General features: G+C 40.6%; 1 protein-coding gene across 6 annotated transcripts in view; it reads left to right on the top strand.

Annotated features, from left to right (window-relative positions):
• Positions 1-21,962, top strand: part of YLPM1 (YLP motif containing 1) — a 39,595-nt gene that overhangs the window by 5,147 nt on the left and 12,486 nt on the right. For 2 of the 6 annotated variants that reach the window (XM_082057507.1, XM_082057509.1), the window contains exons 2-16: positions 733-975; positions 1,907-2,101; positions 2,989-3,731; positions 8,439-10,766; positions 13,539-13,644; positions 15,490-15,970; positions 17,129-17,221; positions 17,606-17,780; positions 17,920-18,065; positions 18,426-18,613; positions 19,250-19,312; positions 19,596-19,715; positions 19,998-20,174; positions 20,392-20,475; positions 20,725-20,808. In XM_082057507.1, coding sequence (XP_081913633.1) covers positions 733-975; positions 1,907-2,101; positions 2,989-3,731; positions 8,439-10,766; positions 13,539-13,644; positions 15,490-15,970; positions 17,129-17,221; positions 17,606-17,780; positions 17,920-18,065; positions 18,426-18,613; positions 19,250-19,312; positions 19,596-19,715; positions 19,998-20,174; positions 20,392-20,475; positions 20,725-20,808 — 5,226 coding nt within the window. Of the gene's footprint in view, positions 1-732; positions 976-1,906; positions 2,102-2,211; positions 2,460-2,988; positions 3,732-8,438; positions 10,767-13,538; positions 13,645-15,489; positions 15,971-17,128; positions 17,222-17,605; positions 17,781-17,919; positions 18,066-18,425; positions 18,614-19,249; positions 19,313-19,595; positions 19,716-19,997; positions 20,175-20,391; positions 20,476-20,724; positions 20,809-21,962 lie in introns of those variants that run through there. The other 4 variants (XM_082057510.1, XM_082057508.1, XM_082057511.1 and 1 more) reach the window with 4 other exon arrangements.

Raw genomic sequence — 21,962 nt, 5'->3', positions numbered from 1 at the left:
CTTCTGCCTGGAGTAGTCTAATTCAAGCCTGAAATATTTAAAACTGAAAGCTTGATAACTTCTTAAATTGATAATTTTTTGAGTGCAACCATATCTATTTGCTTCTTCAGCTGTTGAATCCATCAGAATTGAGATGATAAATAATCCTCACTGTATGCTGGTTCTAATTGTTCTTTTTCCTTTCCACATCCTTTATTAAAATGTCTCCACCACAATTTCTCAGCTGTCATTTTCACTTTATTTGATGTCTGTGTTCTTTGTTCTTCCTCTTCATTTTTTTGTACCTTTCCTCCTTTTTTTTTTTTTTTTTTTACTGATCCCTTACTCATACTTGCCCGCCATTTTCCCTTCATTTTACTCAAGTTAGTCTCATAATAAGTACCTTTAGTGCTTCCAGTTAGGAATGAAAAATAATAAGTATGTTTGTTATCACGTCTGAAGTAATTTGACTTATTACTGGTCATCTTTCTGCTTCTCATTATTGTTCTCTTTAGTTGTAAGCTCTCTGTGGTAGGAAATAAATTCTGCTGCAGGTACTATGCCTCACATAGTGGTTTCTGAGTTTTGATTCGATCTTCCTGTCATCCATTGCAGTACTCTTGATGATGAAGTTAGTTTTCCCTCAAAACAGATTTAAAAACTTTTCATGAGTATGATCCTAGCGACTATCATGAATTAATTTTCCTGGTTTTTCCCGTTAAAGTTGTTTTAGAAAATTTATGTCTGTTGCAGGAGCAGCAGCAATACTGGTACCAGCAGCACCTGCTTAGCCTGCAGCAAAGGGCAAAAGCCCACGCTCAGGGACAGCAGCAAATGAAAGGTCCAGTAGTGAAGGATGCATCTGAGCAGAGAGAAAAGTCTGAAGAAGGGATAATGAGCAATTCAGCTCAGCAGTCCGAACCTCCAACGCTTAATGAATCCCTGCCTCCAGCTTCCAAAGAAGACGAGTCATCTCTTACATCCACTGAAACTCAGGTAGGCTTTGTTAAGTGGTGCCGCTCCCTTTGTTGTGCTAGATGGGACAAAGAAGCAGAAAAATAATACCATCAAATTCTCATGTATACTGTGTAACAGTAACTAAATATGGTAAAGCAATCTTTAAAGAACATATGCTAAAGCTGCACCAATTAAAAAAATAAAAATACACTTGTTCTATATAGACTTCTATAGTCACCCACACATGCACCAGCGAGTCCAAGCTTGATGCACTCCTTCTTTCCTCGGCATTGTCATCTTTGTCTATGAGAAACACTTTGTGATACCTAAGTGCAAAATCAGGTACTCAGTAGATGAGGAGTGCTATCTTTGAGACACTGTTTCTTAATTTCTCTCTGGCGGTTTGTCAGTTCTGGCTCCCCTTCTCTCTGTGTGTTATAGTTTGAAAGCCAAGAACTTTGCACAGAATATTTTTTGTCAGCATGCTTAATAACAGTTACTACATAATGATGGAGGTCATGCTTGATGTTTGAACAGATTACTGCAGGGTAATAGATTACACTGCAGCACATACTTCATGTTAACTTACAGTGTGTGGGTTCCTACCAAGTGGCAAAAATCATGCACTCAGAGTTACTTTACCTCAAAACACTGTTGTCTCATTATATTTGCTGTGAACACCAAATAACAGATCTGCATTAATCTCTTTCCTGTAGGTAGTTTCTGTATGTATGAAAACCCTAATTGCTATCAGCCTAACCTTTAGATCAGACTATTCACATCAAGAATAAATGGAATTCAAATCAGCCTTCCAGAACCTGTGGGTGGCCAGAACAGTGAAATACAGAGTGATAAAATAATGAACACTGAGAAGTGTAAAGTGTTCCTGTAAAGTGGGTAGTGATCAAGTGTGTTTTTCTTCTGACAGAAGGACCTTTCCTTTATTTATAATATTTGCCTTTTTCTCTAGCTCAATATTGAACCTCCCGATGACCCTGAGGAAGATTTGAGGTTGCAGCAATTGCAAGCGGCAGCAGCTCAATGGCAGCAGCATCCCCATCACAGGGTTGGATTTCAATATCAGAGAATAATGCAGAAGCATGCCCAGCTGCAGCAAATAGTTCAGCAGTATCAACAGATTATGCAACAGCCTCCACACTTAGAGGTGAAACACTAAGGAGACGATGTTTGATACACTTCCTGGGTGACCTAGTGCTCATGGTCTGCTGAAAAACAAGTAGTTGAATAATTTATTGTGATTGACTCATTTGTCTAGATACTCTTTTCTGCTTGGGTAGAAGTCTGTATCCTTTTTTCCTATTGTCCCTCAACTTCAGAATGAAAAAAGAATTGACAGATGGTGAGGAAGCTTCAGCAGGTTGAGAAATAAAAGATTTTATACTTGTCATGAGATTTTTTTTTTCAGACGTACCTGGGTGTCATACAGGAGCAAAGCTGAACACATTGAATTTGCTCAGCTTTGAATGGTTAGTGCTGGAGAGACAGTTCACAGGAAAGGTCAGGTAAACAGATGATTGCGTAGAGTAACTTGCCAGCTGCTCTTTTTTACAATATTGTGTGGTACAAAAATAAATATATACAATGATGAAGTAAACATAGATGCCAAAAATATCACTGTCTCATGTTGTTTTTGACTTAAAACCATCAGTGAAATAAAAAGTATTAATAACAAGTTTGGATAATTATATCAGTGTTGCAACCTTTAGCTTTTGAGTAGAAGTTGATTACTGTGTTAGAGAGTTGAGTCAGCTTTTTCTAGGTTGGTGGAGTTTGTACATTAAGCATTTCTTTGTGGTTTGGGCAAAGCAAAAAAAAAAGCCTTTTATATATAAACATCTTCTAGTCATAAAATGTCTAAATTGTCACAATGACTTTAGACATCACAGTTGGCGTTTGCTTTTGTTTCAGTGTAGTTCTTCCTCAAGCTTCTGCCCACGTCAAAAATTGTGATATTACAAGTGATACTGAAATATGTCGCTCTGAAAATAACTAAGATGGTATCTTGAATCTATACTTGTCTTTTCCTTGCAGACCATGTCAGTGGACATGCAGCTGCGACATTATGAAGCACAGCAAAAACAGTTCCAGCAGCTTCATAAAGATTGGGAGAGATCAATGAACCAACAGTGGCAGCATCAGCTTCAAACCTACCCTCACAAAGACCAGCTTCAAGAGTATGAGAAACAGTGGAAAGCATGGGATGAACAGATGAAGGTCACTCAGTCCCATCTGCAGGAGAAAGTGAGCTCACTCCAAAACCTGAAGAATCAGTATCCTGCAAATGTTTCGCTGCCACCTCCATTTGTTCCATATTCTCAGACCACTCAAGGTGGCATTCCTGTTATGCCTCCAACTTTACCTTCAACTACACCTCCGCTGGTCCCCCCGCCTCTCTCTTCTGTTTCGCAGTTATCCAATTCCTCTGTCCCTTCAGGATCCAGTTCTCAAAGCAGTCAATCTACTGAGACGTCAAGGCCAGCTCTGCTTCCCACCCCTGGTACCTATGCATCAAAAATATCCAGTTCAACTGTCTATTCACCTTACCATTCTCAAGTAAGTTCATCCTTTGGCTCTTCAGACCATGGAAAGTCTCAAGTTCATCTTAGTAAACAAACTGTCTCTATTTCGTCTGAGCAAGGATGTGGGGATCTGAAAACCACTTCTTCAGTGTCTTCAACACATGCACCTGCCATGCAGGATAAACCAGTGAGGTCGGGTGGATTGCTTCCAGATCCTCCCAGATCAGCACGTTTTGAAAGCCCCAGAGGCCCTAGGTAAGGATGTTTTTGTTGATTTATACATGTTCCGGGCTACAAGGCTTTCAGTGATATATTAAGAAATTAAACATGTATCTTATTCTCCGATCTGCCTGAGGCTGTTTGAAGTTTGCTTGTTTCGTGGACGTTTTGTTTTTAATGTATGTACGCCGTGCTCTGTATTTATGTTATTAAAGCAAGAATAGATAGATACTCTTCACTTGAGCATTATCTTGAGTACAATGCTTTTTCCCCGTGAAATGCTTAGGCATACTGCACCCTTTTCACTCCCAGAGACATAATATCCCATTTGTGAAAATAGGAAAGCTGTTGTAAATATTTCATGTCTTTACTGTCCTTAGTTTAAAGATAACTCACAATTGAAAGATTCCATTTGAAAAGTCATATAAATTCCCAGCATTTTGTCAGTGGTACTTGGAACACAGTATAGGAAAATCTAAAGCAAAAATAGTGAAGGATTGTTTTTAAGGTGTTGCTATATGGGGTAGCACTTTAATGTAGGCATTCTGAAAGGGATTCAGGAAAGTATTCAGATATATATTCAGTTGAATGTACTAATGTACATAATTACTGTCAATTTAGATGATAGCTATTTTTTAGAAACAATAAGAAGCATTCTTTGTAATTCAGCATTTATTGCAGAAAGAACTGAAAATTCGAAGCTGTTCACCAGTACTTGAACTTCTAGTGTTCTGCAGTTGGATGATCATCCTATTCGATGGACTTTTTAAAATGGCTGTTTGATAAGACAGGTGGTGCTTGTCTTAAGTAGAAGTCAATGGTTTTCTAAACATGTAGTATTACTTAGTATTCGAACAATTATAAGCAAGAGAGAGAAGGAAGGAAATGAAGATTTGAGCCTTGGGATCCTAGCAGTAGAATTCTTTTTCACTTTTTCTTTTGCATTACATCATTATGGTCTTGATTTTGAAGACCGGTGTCTTTTATCTATTGGTAAAATACAGTTTTGTTCAAATTTACGGCTTCCTTTTATCAGGTGGATGGCTTGCTGCTTTAATGTAAAGCTGCTCTAAAAGCCAATGTTCTGTGTCTTTTATGTGGTTTTAAACCTGCTATATGGTTTAATCCAAGATCTTATTTCTTGAATGTTTTTCCTTCATACTTGACCTGATATCAGGTTGCAAAAACAACATCTGTTCTGTCTGGTCATTAGTTCAAGATGCGATGCACGTGAATAAAGAACAGTGGTGTTCTGTTAAATAGTTTCTATTCTTGCATAGTCTGCTAGACTTCACAATCATATCTTCATGTTTATTTCTCTTCTCTTTGCTTCCAAAGTGATTATTCTAGTTAATTGCTAGCAATGTAGATTAATTTTTTTATAACTTTCAATAATTTTCTGCCACCTGATGGTTTTTAAAAAGTGTTGTTTATGGTCCTGGGGATTTGTTGGATGTGCAGTTCTGAACAGACTTTTCATCATTTCCTAGTGTATCTGTGTGCATTCATTTAGAGCTCAATAATATGCAGTGATAGGCTGTGGATAATAAAAAATTTCTAGAATGCGCATACAGGAGCTCTGGTTTTGAGTATACTCACAGTATTTAATTAACACTGTAACCTTTGTGCATTCCTGTATTGTGATTGTATGACCATTCTAGGGTTTTATCAAAGCTTTCCCAACAATTTGTTCACAGTTTCTTCTCAGTATAGTTAGCAAAGAGAGTCTTAATACATTTTTAACTGAAACTTGGATAAATTAAAAATGTTGTGTGTTACCTACTGCCATCTGAGGTAATGACTAGACATATAAAAAGATGCACACACCCTTCACCTCTTTCTAGCAATTAACTTTTCTGAAGAAACTCTGAAGAACTGGCTTAAACTAATTTTCAGAATTTTGGGGTTGAAGTGTGTTTTACAATATCTAACCTTCTACCTATACCTTCCATGTAAAAGTTAATCCCTCAAATCTAGGTTATCTTGCCACTGTGCTTTGTAATTTCTTCTTTTTTCTCTTCCTGTTCGTCTTGACCTGCCCTTACCCCCCAAAAAGGAAGTTACACTCCTAACTTATCAGGATTATTAAAATTCTTTGATGTTGTGTAAATGATCTTATTTGCTGTTCTTAACTAGGGGGTAATGATTTTATATCCATAGATTCATATAATAGTTTGGGTTGGAAGGGACCTCCAAAACTCATCTAGTCCAGCCCCCTGCAATGAGCAAGGGCATCTTCAACTAGAACAGGTTGCTCAGAGCCATGTCCAGCCTGGCCTTTAATGTCTCCAGGGAGGGGGCATCTGCCACCTCTCTGGGCAACCTGTACCAGTGTTTCACAACCCTCATAGTAAAAAATATCTTTCTTGTATCTAACCTGAACTTGCCTTCTTTTAGTTTAAAACCATTACCCCTTGTCCTATCGCTACAGGCCCTGCTAAAAAGTCTACCCCCATCTTTTTTGTAAGGCTCCTTCAAGTATTGAAAGGCTGCAATAAGGTCTCTCCAGAGCCTTCTCCAGGCTGAACAACTCCAGCTGTCTCAGCCTTTCCTCATAGGAGAGGTGTTCCATCCCTCTGATCATTTTTGTGGCCTCCTCTGGACCATCGCCAACAGGTCCACATCTTTCTTCTACTGAGGACTCCAGAGCTGGATGCAGGACTCCAGATGGAGTCTCACCATAGCAGAGTAGAGGGACAGAACCACCTCACTCAACCTGCTGGTCATGCTCTTTTTTTCCACGCAGCCCAGGACACGGTTGAGCTTTCTGGGCTGCAAGTGCACATTGCTGGCTTATGTCCAATTTTTTGTCCATTGGTACCCTCAAGTCCTTCTTTGCAGGGCTGCTTGCAATCCCTTCATCTCCCAGCCTGTATTGATACAGGGATTTCCCCAACCCAGGTGCAGGACCTTGCACTTGGCCTTGTTGAACCTCATGAGATTTGCATGGGCCCACTTCTAGAGCTTGTCCAAGTCCCTCTAGATGGCATCCCATCACTCAGGTGTGTCAACCGCACCACTCAGCTTGGTGTCATCTGCAAACTTGCTGAGGGTGCACTTGATCCCACTGTCTGTGTCACTGGTCCCAATATGGACCTGTGGGGGGACACTGCTTGTCACTGATCTCCATCTGGTCATTGAACTACTACGTTGAGCTACTACATTGACCACTACCCTCTGGATGTGACCATCCAACCAATTCCTCATCCACTGAACAGTCCACTCATCGAATCCATATCTCTCCAATTTAGAGAGAAGGATGTTGTGCAAGACCATGTCAAAAGCTTTACAGAAGTGCAGATAGGTGACATCTCTAGCTCTTCCTTTGTTCATTGATGTAGTCGCTCTGTCACAGAAGGCCACTAGGTTAGTCAGGCAGGACTTGCCCTTGGTGAAGCTGTGCTGGCTGTCTCAAATCCCCTCCCTGTCCTCCATGGGCTTTAGTATAGCTTCTGGGAGGATCTCTTCCATGATCTTCCGAGGCACAGAGGTGAGGCTGACAGTTCAGTAGTTCCTGGGGTCCTCCTTTCTACCCTTTTTGAAAACAGTTGCAATGTTTCCCTTCTCCCAGTCACCAGGGACTTCACCTGACTGCCATGACTTCTGAAATATAGAGAGCGGTTTGGCAACTGCATCATCCCCCCAGGATCCTGGAATGCATATCATTGGGTACCATGGACTTACGTATGTTCAGGTTCCTCAGGTGGTTACAAACCTGATCCTCACAGTGGGAGGGACTTTGCTTCCCTATTCCCTGTCCATCCACTCCAGAGGTGTAGGAAGAGAGCTTGCCAGTGAAGACTGAGGCAAAAAAGTTGAGTGCCTCAGTCTTCTCCTTCTGTGTTGTTAGCCATTTGTCACTCAGGTTAATTGGGGGATATACTGTCTTTTACATTCCTTTTCTGCCTGACATACCTATAGAAGTCCTTCTTATTATTCTTTGTGTACCTTGTTAAGTTCATCTCCAGCTGTGCCTTGGCCTTCCTGACTCCATCCAGTGAGATACAACTGTGGATCCCAAACATACAAACAACTTCAATTCAAACATGAATTCTGTATTTTGTATAAAATCGATTTGACTTGTTCTAGTCTACAGTGTAAATCAGTATTTGAGCATATGCTTAAAGATTGGGTTTTTTACTAGATCAGCCTTGTTAAATATGATTGCAGGAAATTCTTCATTAGTTTGCCTGACCTATTTCCTCATATTGAAACACCAGCAGTTGTAGGTGGTCTCAAAAGAAATCAAGAAAAAGTGATGCAAGATGATATGCCTAGAACACATAAATGTTTATCTTGCATGGTACTGGACGATATCACAATTTGTTGCACTTTCTGAAAGGTTCTATATCTAAGGATTTTTCTAGATGGCATTCATCACCAAAGTCAAGTAGGCTTGTTCATACCGTCAAAAGTTCAACAAGAGTTGTTGATTGCAGCAAAACTTCTGTTAAACATCTAATTAGTTTGCCAGCTTTTTTGTCAGGTTTCAGCTCTGAGATATTTAAGCTGAATTTCCTTTTAGGGTTGCATTATCTGCAAGTGGCTTAAACTGTTCTTCAGTGGACAATATTGATTTGAAGAACTTGTCTCTCTGCCTCTGCACCGGTTCAGTAGGGATTGATCCTAAGACACATTGTGATTCAGCAGTTAGAAGTGACTTTGGGGGTGGATGAAACTGTCTTTCAGGGGATTTTGATTTGACATGTTCGTTTGAATAAATTGCCATTATGTCATCTATAGATTTGATGGACCTCGAGGAAGAGGATATGACAGATTTGAAGGCTCAAGGCAGAGAGGCCCTCGTTTTGACTCCCAGCGCTCAGAAGGATACAGGTCACGTTTTGACCGACAGAATACAGATGGACAGTCTTCAAGTAGATGGGGGACTATCCCACGAGGACCAGCAGGACAATTTTATACTTCAGCAAATGCATCACATGGACATGGTTCCCGCCAGAGTGGTCCACGATGGAGGGGTCCCAGGCCCCATTTGGGACAGCAGCAGCAGCAGCAGCAGTCACAGACAGACTCAGAGTCAGAAAACAAAGAACCTTTTACTGACGTAGCTGCTGATCAGGAGACTGTAAGCAGAACACAGTCTACTCCCGACACGCAGAGTACAGGTCCCATTGAGCTGAATGAGGACCTGACAAACACTCAGCAGGAACCATCCAAACCTGAAGTCAAAGAAACTGTTTCAGACCCTCCTAAAAAGTGGACATGGAGTTCACATGATCCTAACCAGCAAGTAGAAGAGTCCAAAGCACCTACTCCGCCTATTCAAAACCAGAAATCAACATCCCTTTCTAGTAACCCTGTAGCTTTGCAGTCAGATACTGCAAGAACAGCCGATGCAATAACCCCTGTAACAGGAGATCAGGAGGTGGAGTCCCCAGATGGCCAGTTGATTGCTTCAGATAGCACCCAGGACCTACCTGAACCAGAAGGCAGAGGGAAAGGGCCATTTATGCATGAAGACAGAGGCAAGGGACCAGGAAGCAGAGGAAGAGGTCAAGGCAGACTGGATGATGGCCGTGGCAGAGGGCAGGGGGATGGCCGTGGTTGGGGAATGGGCCGTGGCAGGGGGATGAGAAGGATGGATGGTGGCCGAGGGATGGGAAGGATGGATGGTGGTTGGGGAATGGGCAGGATGGATGATGGCCACGGTCGGGGAATGGGCAGGATGGACGATGGCCGTGGCAGAGGATACGTATACAGAGGCAGAGGGCAGGCTAGACAGGCATCCATCCGTGGCAGAGGGATGTTCCGGAGAGCAGGCAGCAGGGAGAGGATGCCCGATAGGCGGTCAGGCAGCAGGGAGAGGATGCCAGATGGACGGTCTGGCAGCCGAGAGCGGGGACTAGGTGGACGATCAGATAGCCACGAGAGGATGTTCTCTAGCCGAGACAGAGACCTAGCTGGGCGGACAAGCAGCCGGGACAGGGGACGGGCAGGTAGCCAAGAGAGAGGCCCGGTCAGGCGGGCGGGTAGCCGGGAGAGGGAGCCCATGCGACGGGCGGGTAGCCGGGAGAGGGGCCCGGTCAGGCGGGCAGGTAGCCGGGAGAGGGGCCCAGTCAGGCAGGCAGGTAGCCGTGAGAGAGGTCCCATGAGGAGATCAGATAGTCGGGAGAGGGAAGCAGGAAGATCTGAAACATGCAATATAGATAAACCCATTCACCTAGGAGATCACCCTGATAAATTGCCTCCATACCACAGAGATGAGACATTCAGGGGTTCTTGGGGTCATGAAGATGATAGAATGCAGGAGGAATTTCCTTTAGATAGTCAAGATGACCATTCTTTGGAGCATGAACGACTGGATGACTGGGAAAGAGAACGGTACTGGAGAGATCACAACTCGGATTATCAGGATGATTCTGTAGATGTGTATGACAGGGATGAGAGGTTGCAATCCCACCAGTCATTACCTCCATTATCTCCTCTACCACCACTACCTCCTTTATCATCTGATCATGACAGACGAGATTCGTGGTGGGATGACTGGAAAAGACCAAGAGAAAGAGAAGTAGAGAGAGATCTAGACAGGACTGGAAGATCCTCAGATATTTATGATCAAGATAGAGAATGGGATAGAGACTGGGACATGAGACCTATGGATGACAGAGAAATGGGGAGTCGTGATCTGGATATTCCCTCTCTGCCACCATTACCACCTCTTCCACCTCTGGACAGATACCGTGAAGATAGGTGGAGGGAGGACAGGAACAGAGATCATTATGACAGAGACCTCCGAGACAGGGGGGAGCTGAGGATTCGAGAGTATCCAGAGAGATATGACACATGGCGGGAGAAGCAAGACTACCTTCCTGAAAGGACTGACTGGGAGAGGGAACGGTTGTCAGATAGGTGGTATCCAGATGACGGAGACAGACTGCGGTCTTTGGATGATCGTCCAGGTTCATCCCTTCCTCCACCTTCACATTCCTCTGATATGCTGGGAGCAGATTCAAACCTGGACTCTGACCAGTCCTTGCGAGGAGTAATGGTCCTTAGCCAAAGACAACATGAGATAATTCTGAAGGCTGCCCAGGAGCTCAAAATGCTTCGGTGAGTTGCCCGGTTGATTGCTAAATAGGCTTGTTAGATTTTCTTTATCCATTGTGGTAGATGTTGTGGGTTTTTTCCTAGAACATTGAACTCCTGAGTTGGTACACTTCACTGATGTGGAGGACATTAATTTCCTTTTGTATATCTTTGTGATAAATGTTTGTTACAATCTATTAGTATGTTGTAATGCATTGATTTTTGTTTTTCTGACCTATCTTCCCCTTTCCTTCCAATACAAATTAAATATTCTGGGTTTGACTAGGAGTAGCTAAATTTTGACATCCAAGCTTTCCTTGGGATTATGAATCACCCTCCAATTTCAGTTATTACATGTGCAAGTCAGGTGTAGCTATAAACAGCCATATGGGCAATTTGGCTATTAATGAAGTTTTAAAAATCTTAATGAGGAATGGGCTGAGATTCAGAGCATTTTTTATTGATCATTGACTCCTTCTTCTCTGCATGCCTTTCTCACAGAACAAAGTATACATTTATAAGTATTCTCACATTTTATTATATTGCACATATAAGTAGTAGCGATTTTAAAACTAATTTGCTATAAACTAATGTCAAAAGTTTTTGCCGACACTGACTTCGATTTGATACTGGGATCACACTTTATCTATTCGTAGAATGAATGAGTTATGTCAACAAGGCACCTGTGTTTATGGTGGAAGGCTTCTTAGTTTCCAGTTCCAGGAGTTCATTGTGTCTCACTCGGATGCTTTTCCAAACCTGAAAATAATGTTCACCATGGTTTTGGAAGGAGGAATTGTTTTGATGTCCTTTTGTAAAAGTCAGGACCTTAGCAGGCTTTTGGAACCACCTTTTTGGACACTTACTCAGTAATGGAGTTGCAAGATAGATGCTATGAGAACCTTTTCCACGGTGGTGCTTATGTTCATACTCCTTAAGTATGTTCTGCTTCCCCTTTGTGGCTATTACACAGAATATTTAAAGCATAGCTATGAGAATAGTGTGGTGCTTCTGTGGAGATGCTGCTCCTTTCCTTATTCTTTGATTTATGCAGTGTAATGGCTTCATTTCTTTTCGCCACAGCATGATACTAGGAGCTCATGTGGAACAAGTTGTTTGGAGTACCCCCATCACAGCGTTTGTGGATGGACTTTTTTTTTCTTAAAAAGGTGGTTGTCCCTTTTCCAGTGAATATGGCCTTGTCTGTTAGTTACTCTCCAGGAAGAGATCTGTCCACATCACCTGGCCAATCTTTTTGTTACCCTCAAGTGAGCTTGTTCATAATCACTTTTCAGTCTTTTTATTAGTGTCAGATGAGCTCATTGATAATTGCTTTTTAACACTTACCTGTCTAGATCAAGATTAATGTCGTTCTTAATTCACACAATGGAATTTATTTAATTTTTGGATGCTTCTTACTTTTTAATTAAAGCATATGTGAGTTTTTTCTTTCTACAGTGCTCCCTCATTTGAAATCCAGCATCGTCAGTGAATAATTTTGTCAAGTTTGGTTGATCTGAGTTCTGATGATCAGCATAACAGCACTGATAACAATCAAGAGGATATGAATGCAAGAGTTCACCAAGACCACATTTTAGAAAGCAGCTACTAGACTCCCTAAGCTTCAATAGGTGTTTCTTTCAAAACAAGGAATAGCATATCCTCTTAAATATCAGAAACATCCTAGGGCTCAGTAAATTTAGTAATGTAAGAATGAAGAGAGCACATACCATCTCTCCAAGTGCTTTCATTGTGATTTGGTGCACTAAATGTATTCATTTAAAAAAAAAAAAAAGTTTTTTACTATTTTCAGTGAATGAGATGTTTCAGAGGAGATTGTAGAGGAAAGAGAAAGCATCTTGGAGGCAGAGGTTCATGTGGTTCATCCTCTTCATGAGTTTACTGAGAGAGCTAAGAATTGGTGCCTAGTGAAGATGGGGTTTTAATTTCACAAACAAGATATTATGCTAAAATAATGGGCAATTAAAATGAATGTGTGGTTATTATTAGTGCATTTAGATTAAGCCATGTCGAAAGATTCAGAGACATTTTGCACTTCTCTTGAAGCTGTCTTGTTTACAGACATATAAAATTGCTAAGCATCTGTCACTTAGTTTTTCTTTGGGCACTACTTCAATACATGCAATCACATAAACAAAGAGTTATTAGCAATTTTAAAAACTGGATAAAAGACATGCAAATGGAAACTGAAAGGAAATAATATTGAATAGACGTATCTTTGTAATCCAGTGGTGGTGGTATTCACTACTGGTCCTGGTCTCTGCTCCATAGAATAGGTAACATTTTGATATGTAAACCGAGGAAACAAAAGCTAACAGCACTTCTTTGTTTTTAAATGTTGGAGTTTCTGTTGTGGTTTGTGTTGGCCTCAGTCTTGTTAGTGTACAGCCCAGAGCAAGTCGCTGAGGCACACATCTCCACTGGGCTTCTGGTTTGCAGAAGGTGGTGTCAGAAACTAAAATCTAGCTTTGCTCTTTACTGTCAAATTGGAGTGATTCTGACCAAGCACAAAAGCATAACTATATGTTGCAGAGGAAATATGTGATCAAAAAAAGGAAGCAGCTAGTATATGAAATACCTCCATGGTTAGGTGAATGTGAAACGGGGATTTCTGAATCATAGTGTTGACCGTGTAAACCCTGCTGTGTCCTTTTCTTCTTCGGACTTGGCCCATGATGCTACTGCAGTATGTGGTTTTCACTGTGAGCGTTGATTTCTTTGATTTTTTTCATTTAAGCTACAGACTGATAACACTTCCTTGTGATTCATGTGCAGAGAGCAAAAAGAGCAGCTACAGAAGTTGAAAGAGTTTAAACCTGACATTTCTACACAGGACACTCCTAGATCACAGAACACAAGCACAAGACCGGGTGCCTTTCAGGTAAATTAATTTTGTGTTAACTTAATAATGTGCTGGTAGCAGTTACTGTTAATGTGTATGTCAGATCAGCTCTTCACTCTGTTAGTCAAACTCTTCTGTGCGGTGCCTCCTGAGCAGCCCTTACAACCTCATTGATCTTCTGTTGAGGCAAAGCAACTTCATAGTTTCTTCAGATTTTCCAAAACCTTTCTTACTCATTCAGTCCACTGTGTCTTTTGAGCATGACCCATTGGGGCTCAACAGCCCAGACTGCTGTGGGATGATGTGCAAGAAATGGTGAGCTCTTCCACAACAGGGAACCCTCCTGTTCCCTGCCTAACTAGGTTCTGATGCTGTCTTTCAGTCTTGCTCTGCTTTTTCTACTTCAAGAGCTCTTGCTTCTTTCAAGAAGTTAGATAAATTTGAGGATTAATCCATCAAAAAAATGAGGTATTTTAATGTAGAGGGGGCATTAGCTTTCTGTTTGCTGTCTTATTAGGAATTCTCATTACCCTCTGGAATATCATAAAGTGCATGGAAGGTGACATTTGTGTACTTCCATGACTCCATCTCCTGTTGCGATGCAAGTTATTCCTCAGCTGCTTAATCTCCTGGTTGGTTCTGAGAACTCTTCTCAGCTGCTTATATTTGGGTTTTTTGATAATTCACACCAGGTCAGAAACCAACTGAACTTCTGCAGTCATATTAACTCAGGTTTATAAATCCTTCCTAGAACCAATAAACAATTTTGTTAAATGTATGTTGGAGGAGATACCTGAGTCGATGCACAGTCTTTATTCATCATCACATCTTAACCCCAAAGTTCTTGGTACCAGTAAATTTAGCTGACCTCTGGGTCTGACATTTAGCCCAACCAGGCTTTGTTTGTCCCTCCCTCCAGAGAAGTGTTACACAGTCAATGAGGCACTGCAAGTTTTCTTTTGCCTAGTTGTCCTCTTCCTAGTTTACAGTGTCTATAAAGTAAAATAATGGAAGCGATTTGTTCCCAAGAACTGCAGATATGTTGATGCCTTTAGGAAGTGAATTTACTCAACTTTGATATTTCGTATCTCAGACTACTTCATCCATGTGCCTAGAGGTATGCAGAGAACTGTTGTCTTTCTTGGGATTCCTGCCTTCAGACTTCTGCTATGGCTTTGAACTGTTACTACAAAGTTCAGCTTTGTGTCTACAACCATTCTGCAAGTTTTGTGGCATCTTGCTGATAAGGCTGCCTGTAGCTTGGCATCTGCCGTAGTGCTGAAAAGGCTGTTGTGACACAACATGTGGGGTTCTGTGGGAATGTTTGATTCATGAAGGGGTTTTGTTGTGTTGTGTTGTTTCGTTTGTTTTTTTCCACTGGGCAAGACCTCCCAATTTCTTATGTTGATCTGATGTTGATTGCATTAAGGGGTTTCCAGGTGATTCTGTTCTCTTGGAATTTTTCCAGTGACTTCCACAAAGAAGCTGGCCTTATCAATCCTTTTGTGTCTCACCAAGTTGCCGTACTTTCAGAGTTTTTCAGCCTCCTCACAGACAGCAGGAATCTTTGCAGACAGCAGGAGTCTTTGAGAGCAAAACTGTTGTAGACACTTTTGAACAGAGATAGGTCTGCTGGAGCTTAAATTGGTAAGGTTATTTTGAAGGAGAAAATAAATAGTATTTAAACCCTCACATAGTGAACAAACACCAGATTAATTCAGGCCACCAGTTCTTGAAATACTGTCCTCCTACCTGTAGCACCTTGATGGAGGTACTAGAAAATACTGATGATTTGATTACCGGTTGCCATAGTGCTTACTGACTTATAGAGGATGAGAGGAGCTTAGGTTACAGATCTACATTAAAAGTGCTTTCTGCATCTAGGTCTCTTCTCAGCTATCTTCAGAGGCACCAGTAGAAGCCCAAGCTATTAAACCTTCTCCTGCTGTTATTATAAAGCCTCCCGTGTTGTTCAGACAGCCCACCCCTGTGACAAGACCAAGTGCCCCACTGACAAGGCCTGCTACACCTATGACAAGGCCACATGCTCCAGTTTCTACTCCAACCACAACCCCAAGTCATGGTCAGTCTTTAAACCCATCACCTTCTGCTGTGGAACAGGAACGCTGGGATGAGGATTCTTTCCACGGACTCTGGGACACAAATGAGGATAAAGGAGCAAATATGGAGTACGAGTTGTGTAAACAGGAGTCAATGATGCCTCCACCCGTCTCCTCACCTGTGAAAGTACCTGATATTCACACCTCTGTTCCGTCAGTCGTACCAATGTCCCTTCCTCCAGTTATTCCACCGGTTCCTAAAGCACCTGTAATTCAGCAAACTGTAGATTATGGCCACGGGCGAGGTGGGTATTACAGTGTATTTGTTTGTTCTGTAATGGAGAACTAATTAGTCCTCCTAGCTTCTTTCTAAAGGAGTGTGCGATGCAAAGCATGCCACTCTGCGCTTGACCTGTGGGCTACCTACGCTGTGCTCTAACGCTAAGCAATGCATTAGTCTGTAACCTCCAGCCTTGAGTTTAATGTTTTCTTCAGTGTTGTGATTATGGGCTATTTCATGTGAACTGAATGGTTATAGCCTCGTCTGCTTCTAATGAACACCAACTGATGTGATCACATCAGTGGTTTATATTTAGATTGATATTGATACTTGAATACCCTTAATCCCTTTGTAGCTGAGTATGGAAATAACTGTGCTAGAAAGTACTTCAGATTGTTAGAGTTCTTAGGTGTGACTTAGTAATTTATAGCGGAATGTGACTGGTATTTGCATTATTAACATACTGCTTGATGAGTGTGAGGTACCCTCTAGACAGGGAGAGAGGAAAAGTCCTAGTTCTGATGGGCGTGCACACTAAACAGGCATTTAACATATAAACGGGGAAGGGCTCTGATTTTAATATTCGGCTTATCAAAGCTAAAATTCAACACTATTTTTTAAAATATAATTAATTTCCCTCATTCTTTAACAGGAGTAAAATCATGTTGTAAATAAGTTTTTAAATTGTGCGTTGTCATTTAAAGAACATTTTTTCTCTCCCTAAGGTGCCATAGCATGAATTGAAGTCATATCAATTCCATTAAGTAGATGGTTTAATAAAAGCTGTTGGAATTATTGTCACTGTTAGGTATCTAATGAATTAATATTCTTGGCATTACAGTAGTTCTATGAGTTATTGACTTTAACAGCATTTTAATGTTTATAATATTCTGACCATGCATGCTACCTGAAGTCACCAGAAAAGGCAGAAGTCCCATTCTTAAGATAAAGTGGTACACATGCTTACACACACACCCACACACACACCCCACTTCAGACTTTGAAAACCATGGTGTTGTGTATTTATGTATAGCTTTTTTTGCGTTATCCGTTAAAAGAAAAATTGGTAAGTTAGTCCAGTCACTTTTAATGCCGTTGGCAGATTACTTTTCACGGCAGAGGAAAGGAAATGAAAGAAGGGTATTTTAAGACCTTAATTATTTTTTAAATTATTTTTAACCAGATATAACCACCAGTAAAGTGGAACAGATTCCATATGGGGAGAGGGTAACCCTGCGTCCAGAACCTCTACCGGAGAGGCAAACATTTCAAAAAGGTAGGGAGTGCTTGGCTAGTTCTCAGACAGTTAGTTAGCTCTTAAGAAAAGTTGTAAGATACTAAAAGTATATTTTAAAGAGACACTTTATTTTCTTCAGAGGCACATAAGAATAACAGTTTATATTGTCAAGAGGAGTAATGCAGTCAGTGACCTAACGACTTTAAAAATTCAGTTTTGTTGCTTTAAGTAGGATTTCGTGGTATGGTTGTCTGTTACAGTTTGGGAAAGAGATTCACTGGCTGATTAAGTCCATTCTAGCCCTCACATCATATATTTGTGTATACTTTTCTTGCACTCTTTTTTGTTGCTTTTCCTTCAAAAATAATAAAGAATTCAGAGTATGTTTTAGTAGTTTGGATTTCCATGGGTTTCTCCTTTTAGAGCACCCCAGTCGTTACAACAGAGAAAGAGATCGTGAGCCTTATTTTGAACGTCCAGGTAATTCTAACACAGATCATCGGGATTTCAAGAGAGAGCGAGAATTGCACAGAGACCGTGGCTCTGTGGACTATGAAAGAGAGAGATATGAGAAAGAGCGGCATCCCCGAGATGACAGGTACATTCTTGCGAAACGATATTGAAATCAATACAATTCTGGCTGTGTTGTGTATCAGGCTGTCCATTTTGCCTTTGAGGTACATGTTTATTTCTCTCTGGAATCCATAGTAGAAACACACAAAATACTCTTTTAACAGGGTTTTACCTACTACACCTTCAAGGACTCCATCTTATCGTGACAAGAAAGACCATCTCTCCTCTAGGCGGGGTGGTTTTGAGAGACCACCATATGAACGAAAGACGGATCGTCCAGCATATGATCATGGGCCTTCCATGTTTGGAGGTAGAGTTTCTCAACCTTGAAGCCATGCTAGAATATTATGAAAAATATGGACTCACAGAGGGGAAGATTAATTGGGAGATGATTAATTGATTTGCGGTATTTCCTTGTTCTGAAAATGTAATTCAGGAAATTTTATTCAGGTGGTGTCGTGTAGTTTTGTTTCTCAGTGGTGATGATATCAGGAACACAACAGTTATATGCTCTGATAAAAAATGTCTTTGATTGCAATAGGTTCAAGATTATAAATTGTAATTATTTGGGGAGGACAAATCTGTGAATTTATCCTAAAGTAATGAAGGTATGTTTAAATCAGCTCAGCTGGGTATGAACATCTTAATTTTTTTATTTTACTGAACTAAGAAAATTCTTCTGTCCAAACACTGGAATTTGAAGGTGATCGTAGAAATTACCCCGAGGAAAGGATTCCTATTTCTGCTCCATCAATTCCCCGTCAGCCACCACCTGCTCCACGAGTGGAAAGGAAGCCAGAATCTAAAAATGTAGATGATATTTTGAAGCCACCAGGACGGGATAGCAGGCCAGAGAGGGTGAGTATGCAATCTGAAAGCAACAGTTGGGTTTCTGCAAGGTCTGTATGCAGATAAAATGCTCATGAGTGTAGTATGTTTGGAACAAGCCTACATTTGAGGAAGCTCTGGAAATTCTCTTCGTTCCTTTGCAAATGCCTACAGTGTTGTAGCATAGCTATTAGGAGTCCATGGGAGATGTAAACTTCCTGGGAATGCTAAGGTGAAACTCCTATTAGTGGGTAATGATAATATATTTTAGACTCTTCTGATATCTTCACTTGGGTTTTTGACGTATTAGGGGAAAGACTTGGCTTGACTCGGAGATTTGGCAATGCACTATATAAATGAAGAAAGAACAAGATTCAGGCTTTAAAGTGTTTCATTCAGTTAGTTTTATCTGAACCAGATCTATAACATCTTACACAGTATAAGCTGCTGAGATTATTAACATCATATACTCTTATTCTGTAGAACTACTTCCATTCCTTACAACCTGACTGGTAAAATAGAGAGCAAGGCATGGTACTGGCTTTGCTTGATGATATGCAAAAATGTGAGCCCAGAGCAGATAATTTTATGGAAGAAAATTTTTGCAAAACAGATTGTGTTAAATGTGGTACAGTATCCTACCATCTTACATGATCTTTGTTTCAGATCGTAATCATAATGAGAGGGTTGCCTGGCAGTGGAAAGACACATGTAGCAAAACTCATCAGGGTATGTAAACAGCCACTCACTGTGTAGTGCTGCTTGTCTTTTCCAATGCACTTTCTCTGCTGTTTGCTTCTGTTTGTCTGGATTTTCAGTTATTTCACATTCCATGTCTTCATACAGCATGTGAATCCCCTCCACTGTCAGCAAGCATGAGGGATACTGTTCTCTTCTTGTTTTGAATATGAAGTAGGGTTCTGCGCTTTGCCAAAAGTGTTTTGAAGACTCTCTGTAGCAGAATGGAATTTTTATAGCAGGAGTATATGTTTTATTTTTGCTTTCTTCCCAGGATAAAGAAGTGGAGTGTGGAGGACCTGCACCAAGGGTGCTCAGCCTGGATGACTATTTCATTACTGAAGTGGAAAAAGAAGAGAGAGACCCAGATACAGGGAAAAAAGTGAAAAAGAAGGTACTTTTAAGTCAGTTGCTTATCCTAACAAAGAAACAAGACATTCTAGAACAACACAGCGGCAATTGGAATTTCAGTCTGTGGCTTTAGAAGAGTGCAGAGGTCTGTGGGCTTTTTTTCAAAATAAGTCAATGTAACATAAGGGCAGGATGAGCAAATTCTTAAAAGATGGCCTGGAAGATGTTTTTCTCATGCCAGTGTACTTTGTGGTCATGACGTTCAGCAGTCGAACATTAGTAACTTAATAGGTGTCCTCCTTAAATGCTTTTGTCTTTGATAAAGGTGATGGAGTATGAATATGAAGCTGAAATGGAGGAGACCTATCGTACCAGCATGTTTAAAACTTTCAAAAAGACCTTGGATGATGGCTTCTTCCCCTTCATTATCCTTGATGCTATCAATGACAGAGTGCGACATTTTGAACAGTTTTGGAGTGCTGCAAAAACCAAGGGATTTGAGGTAATGGCACCTAGAAAGTATTTGAACTTCTCAGTATTTATATGCTGGTATTTCTAAACTTTTGAATACAAAGTCCTTCCCACATTTGGGAAAAATGCTGTTGTCTACAGTTACAAATTTACCTTTCTTAGAATGTACAGCTGCAGAGTGTATCACCAGGTAGAAAAAGAGTTCTAAAAATTGATTTACAATATTTACATTGTCTTTCTCTTTCTAGGTGTACTTAGCTGAAATGAGTGCAGATAACCAGACATGTTCCAAGAGGAATATTCATGGACGCAAGCTAAAGGACATCAGCAGGGTAACTGTATACATCTGGAGTCAGAGGATTAATGATTGTTGTGCTTTCAGGCTTGCTGTTGTTGAAAAACTATTGGCTTCTTTTATACATAATGCTTACCCTATTCCTCTAAGAAGGGTTGGTAGTTATTTCATGGGATTGATTTATATTACTTAAGTACACATATTTCTTGTTCATGATCAGAAAACAATTTTCCAGCGAATCTGTTATATTTTTAGAGGTGCTTCATTTTTGTTTGTTTTTTGTTAGATGTCTGATCACTGGGAGGCAGCACCACGTCACATGATGCGCCTTGACATTCGTTCTCTGTTGCAGGATGCTGCTATTGAAGAGGTGAGAATCTGTGCTTGTTAAAATTACAAATTATGTAGATGTGTCTATACCGAAAATACGAAGCAGAGATAGGTATGACCACAACAGGGCAGTTATACTTGGCACTGTAGAAAGCTATAAATACTGTCAGACAAGTGTATTCTGTTATTCTTATCAATTACCCAAACGCAAAGGTACATGTTACTTTTTTTCACCATTTTGGAGCTCGCACTTATGCATTTTTGAGGAAGAGTTGAAGCTACTTTGCTCTTTAGCCACTGTTGAGTATCAGTTAAAGACGATGTTTGCTCAGCACTTTTTCCAGGTTACTGGATTAATTGGATTGTAATTTGAAGAAGTAGTTTGATAAAATAAATAAGTAAATAGACAAATTTGAACTCCTTTTGGTCCCTGCTTTGAGAAATACAGGCCTATAGCAGAGAATGAAAAAATAAATAACATGTAGCAGGGCAGTTATACTTGGCACTGTAGAAAGCTATAAAATACACTTGATGTAGAAGTATGCTTCCTTTTTATTCTATTAGCAGTTTGCCATGACATGCATTGATACCAAAAAGTTGGCAAAAAGTCTCCTTAACACTGTTTTGAAAGTGTTAAAAAGCAGGCACTATTATGGCCAGGCCATCTAAAATTTCAGCTTATTGATCTGACAGTAAAATTTTTTGCACAATTTGTTGTATTACTGACTTCTACTGAGCAGTTTAGGCCTGTGGTATCTCTGCTCATACACCTCTGTACACAGGAATAGTTATAGGGCAGTTCCGCAGGTATTTGCACACTGATTGGCATGTCATCTTTCTCTGGATTATTTCCCAAGTAAGTTATGTTTTTTATCCAATCTCTTCCATCTGAGAAGGGGATTCCAATTATATCTATCCCTGTCTCTTTACTTACGCACTCCGGCATATGCATGCAGATACAGCAATCACTTACATCTGTTCCTTAAGAGATATTTTGAACCAGCTTTAAATGGGTGTTCTTATCCCAAGGCCCTATCCAAAAACCCCAACTCTCTAGAAAAATAATGCCAATAATAAGATAATATCTCTCTTCCATTTTGGTAGGAAGACCCTCTTGGTCAATTGAAGCCTTAAGGGTGATATGTTCTCTGAGACCCAAGGGGCTTCTGCCCTTTTTACTCTTGAATAAGGAAC

This window comes from Streptopelia decaocto, assembly GCF_964273445.1.
Source record: "Streptopelia decaocto genome assembly, chromosome: 7".
NCBI classification, from domain to species: Eukaryota; Metazoa; Chordata; class Aves; order Columbiformes; family Columbidae; genus Streptopelia; species Streptopelia decaocto.
The sequence above is the reverse complement of the archived record's forward strand: the minus strand, read 5'-3'. Positions and strand labels throughout refer to the sequence as shown.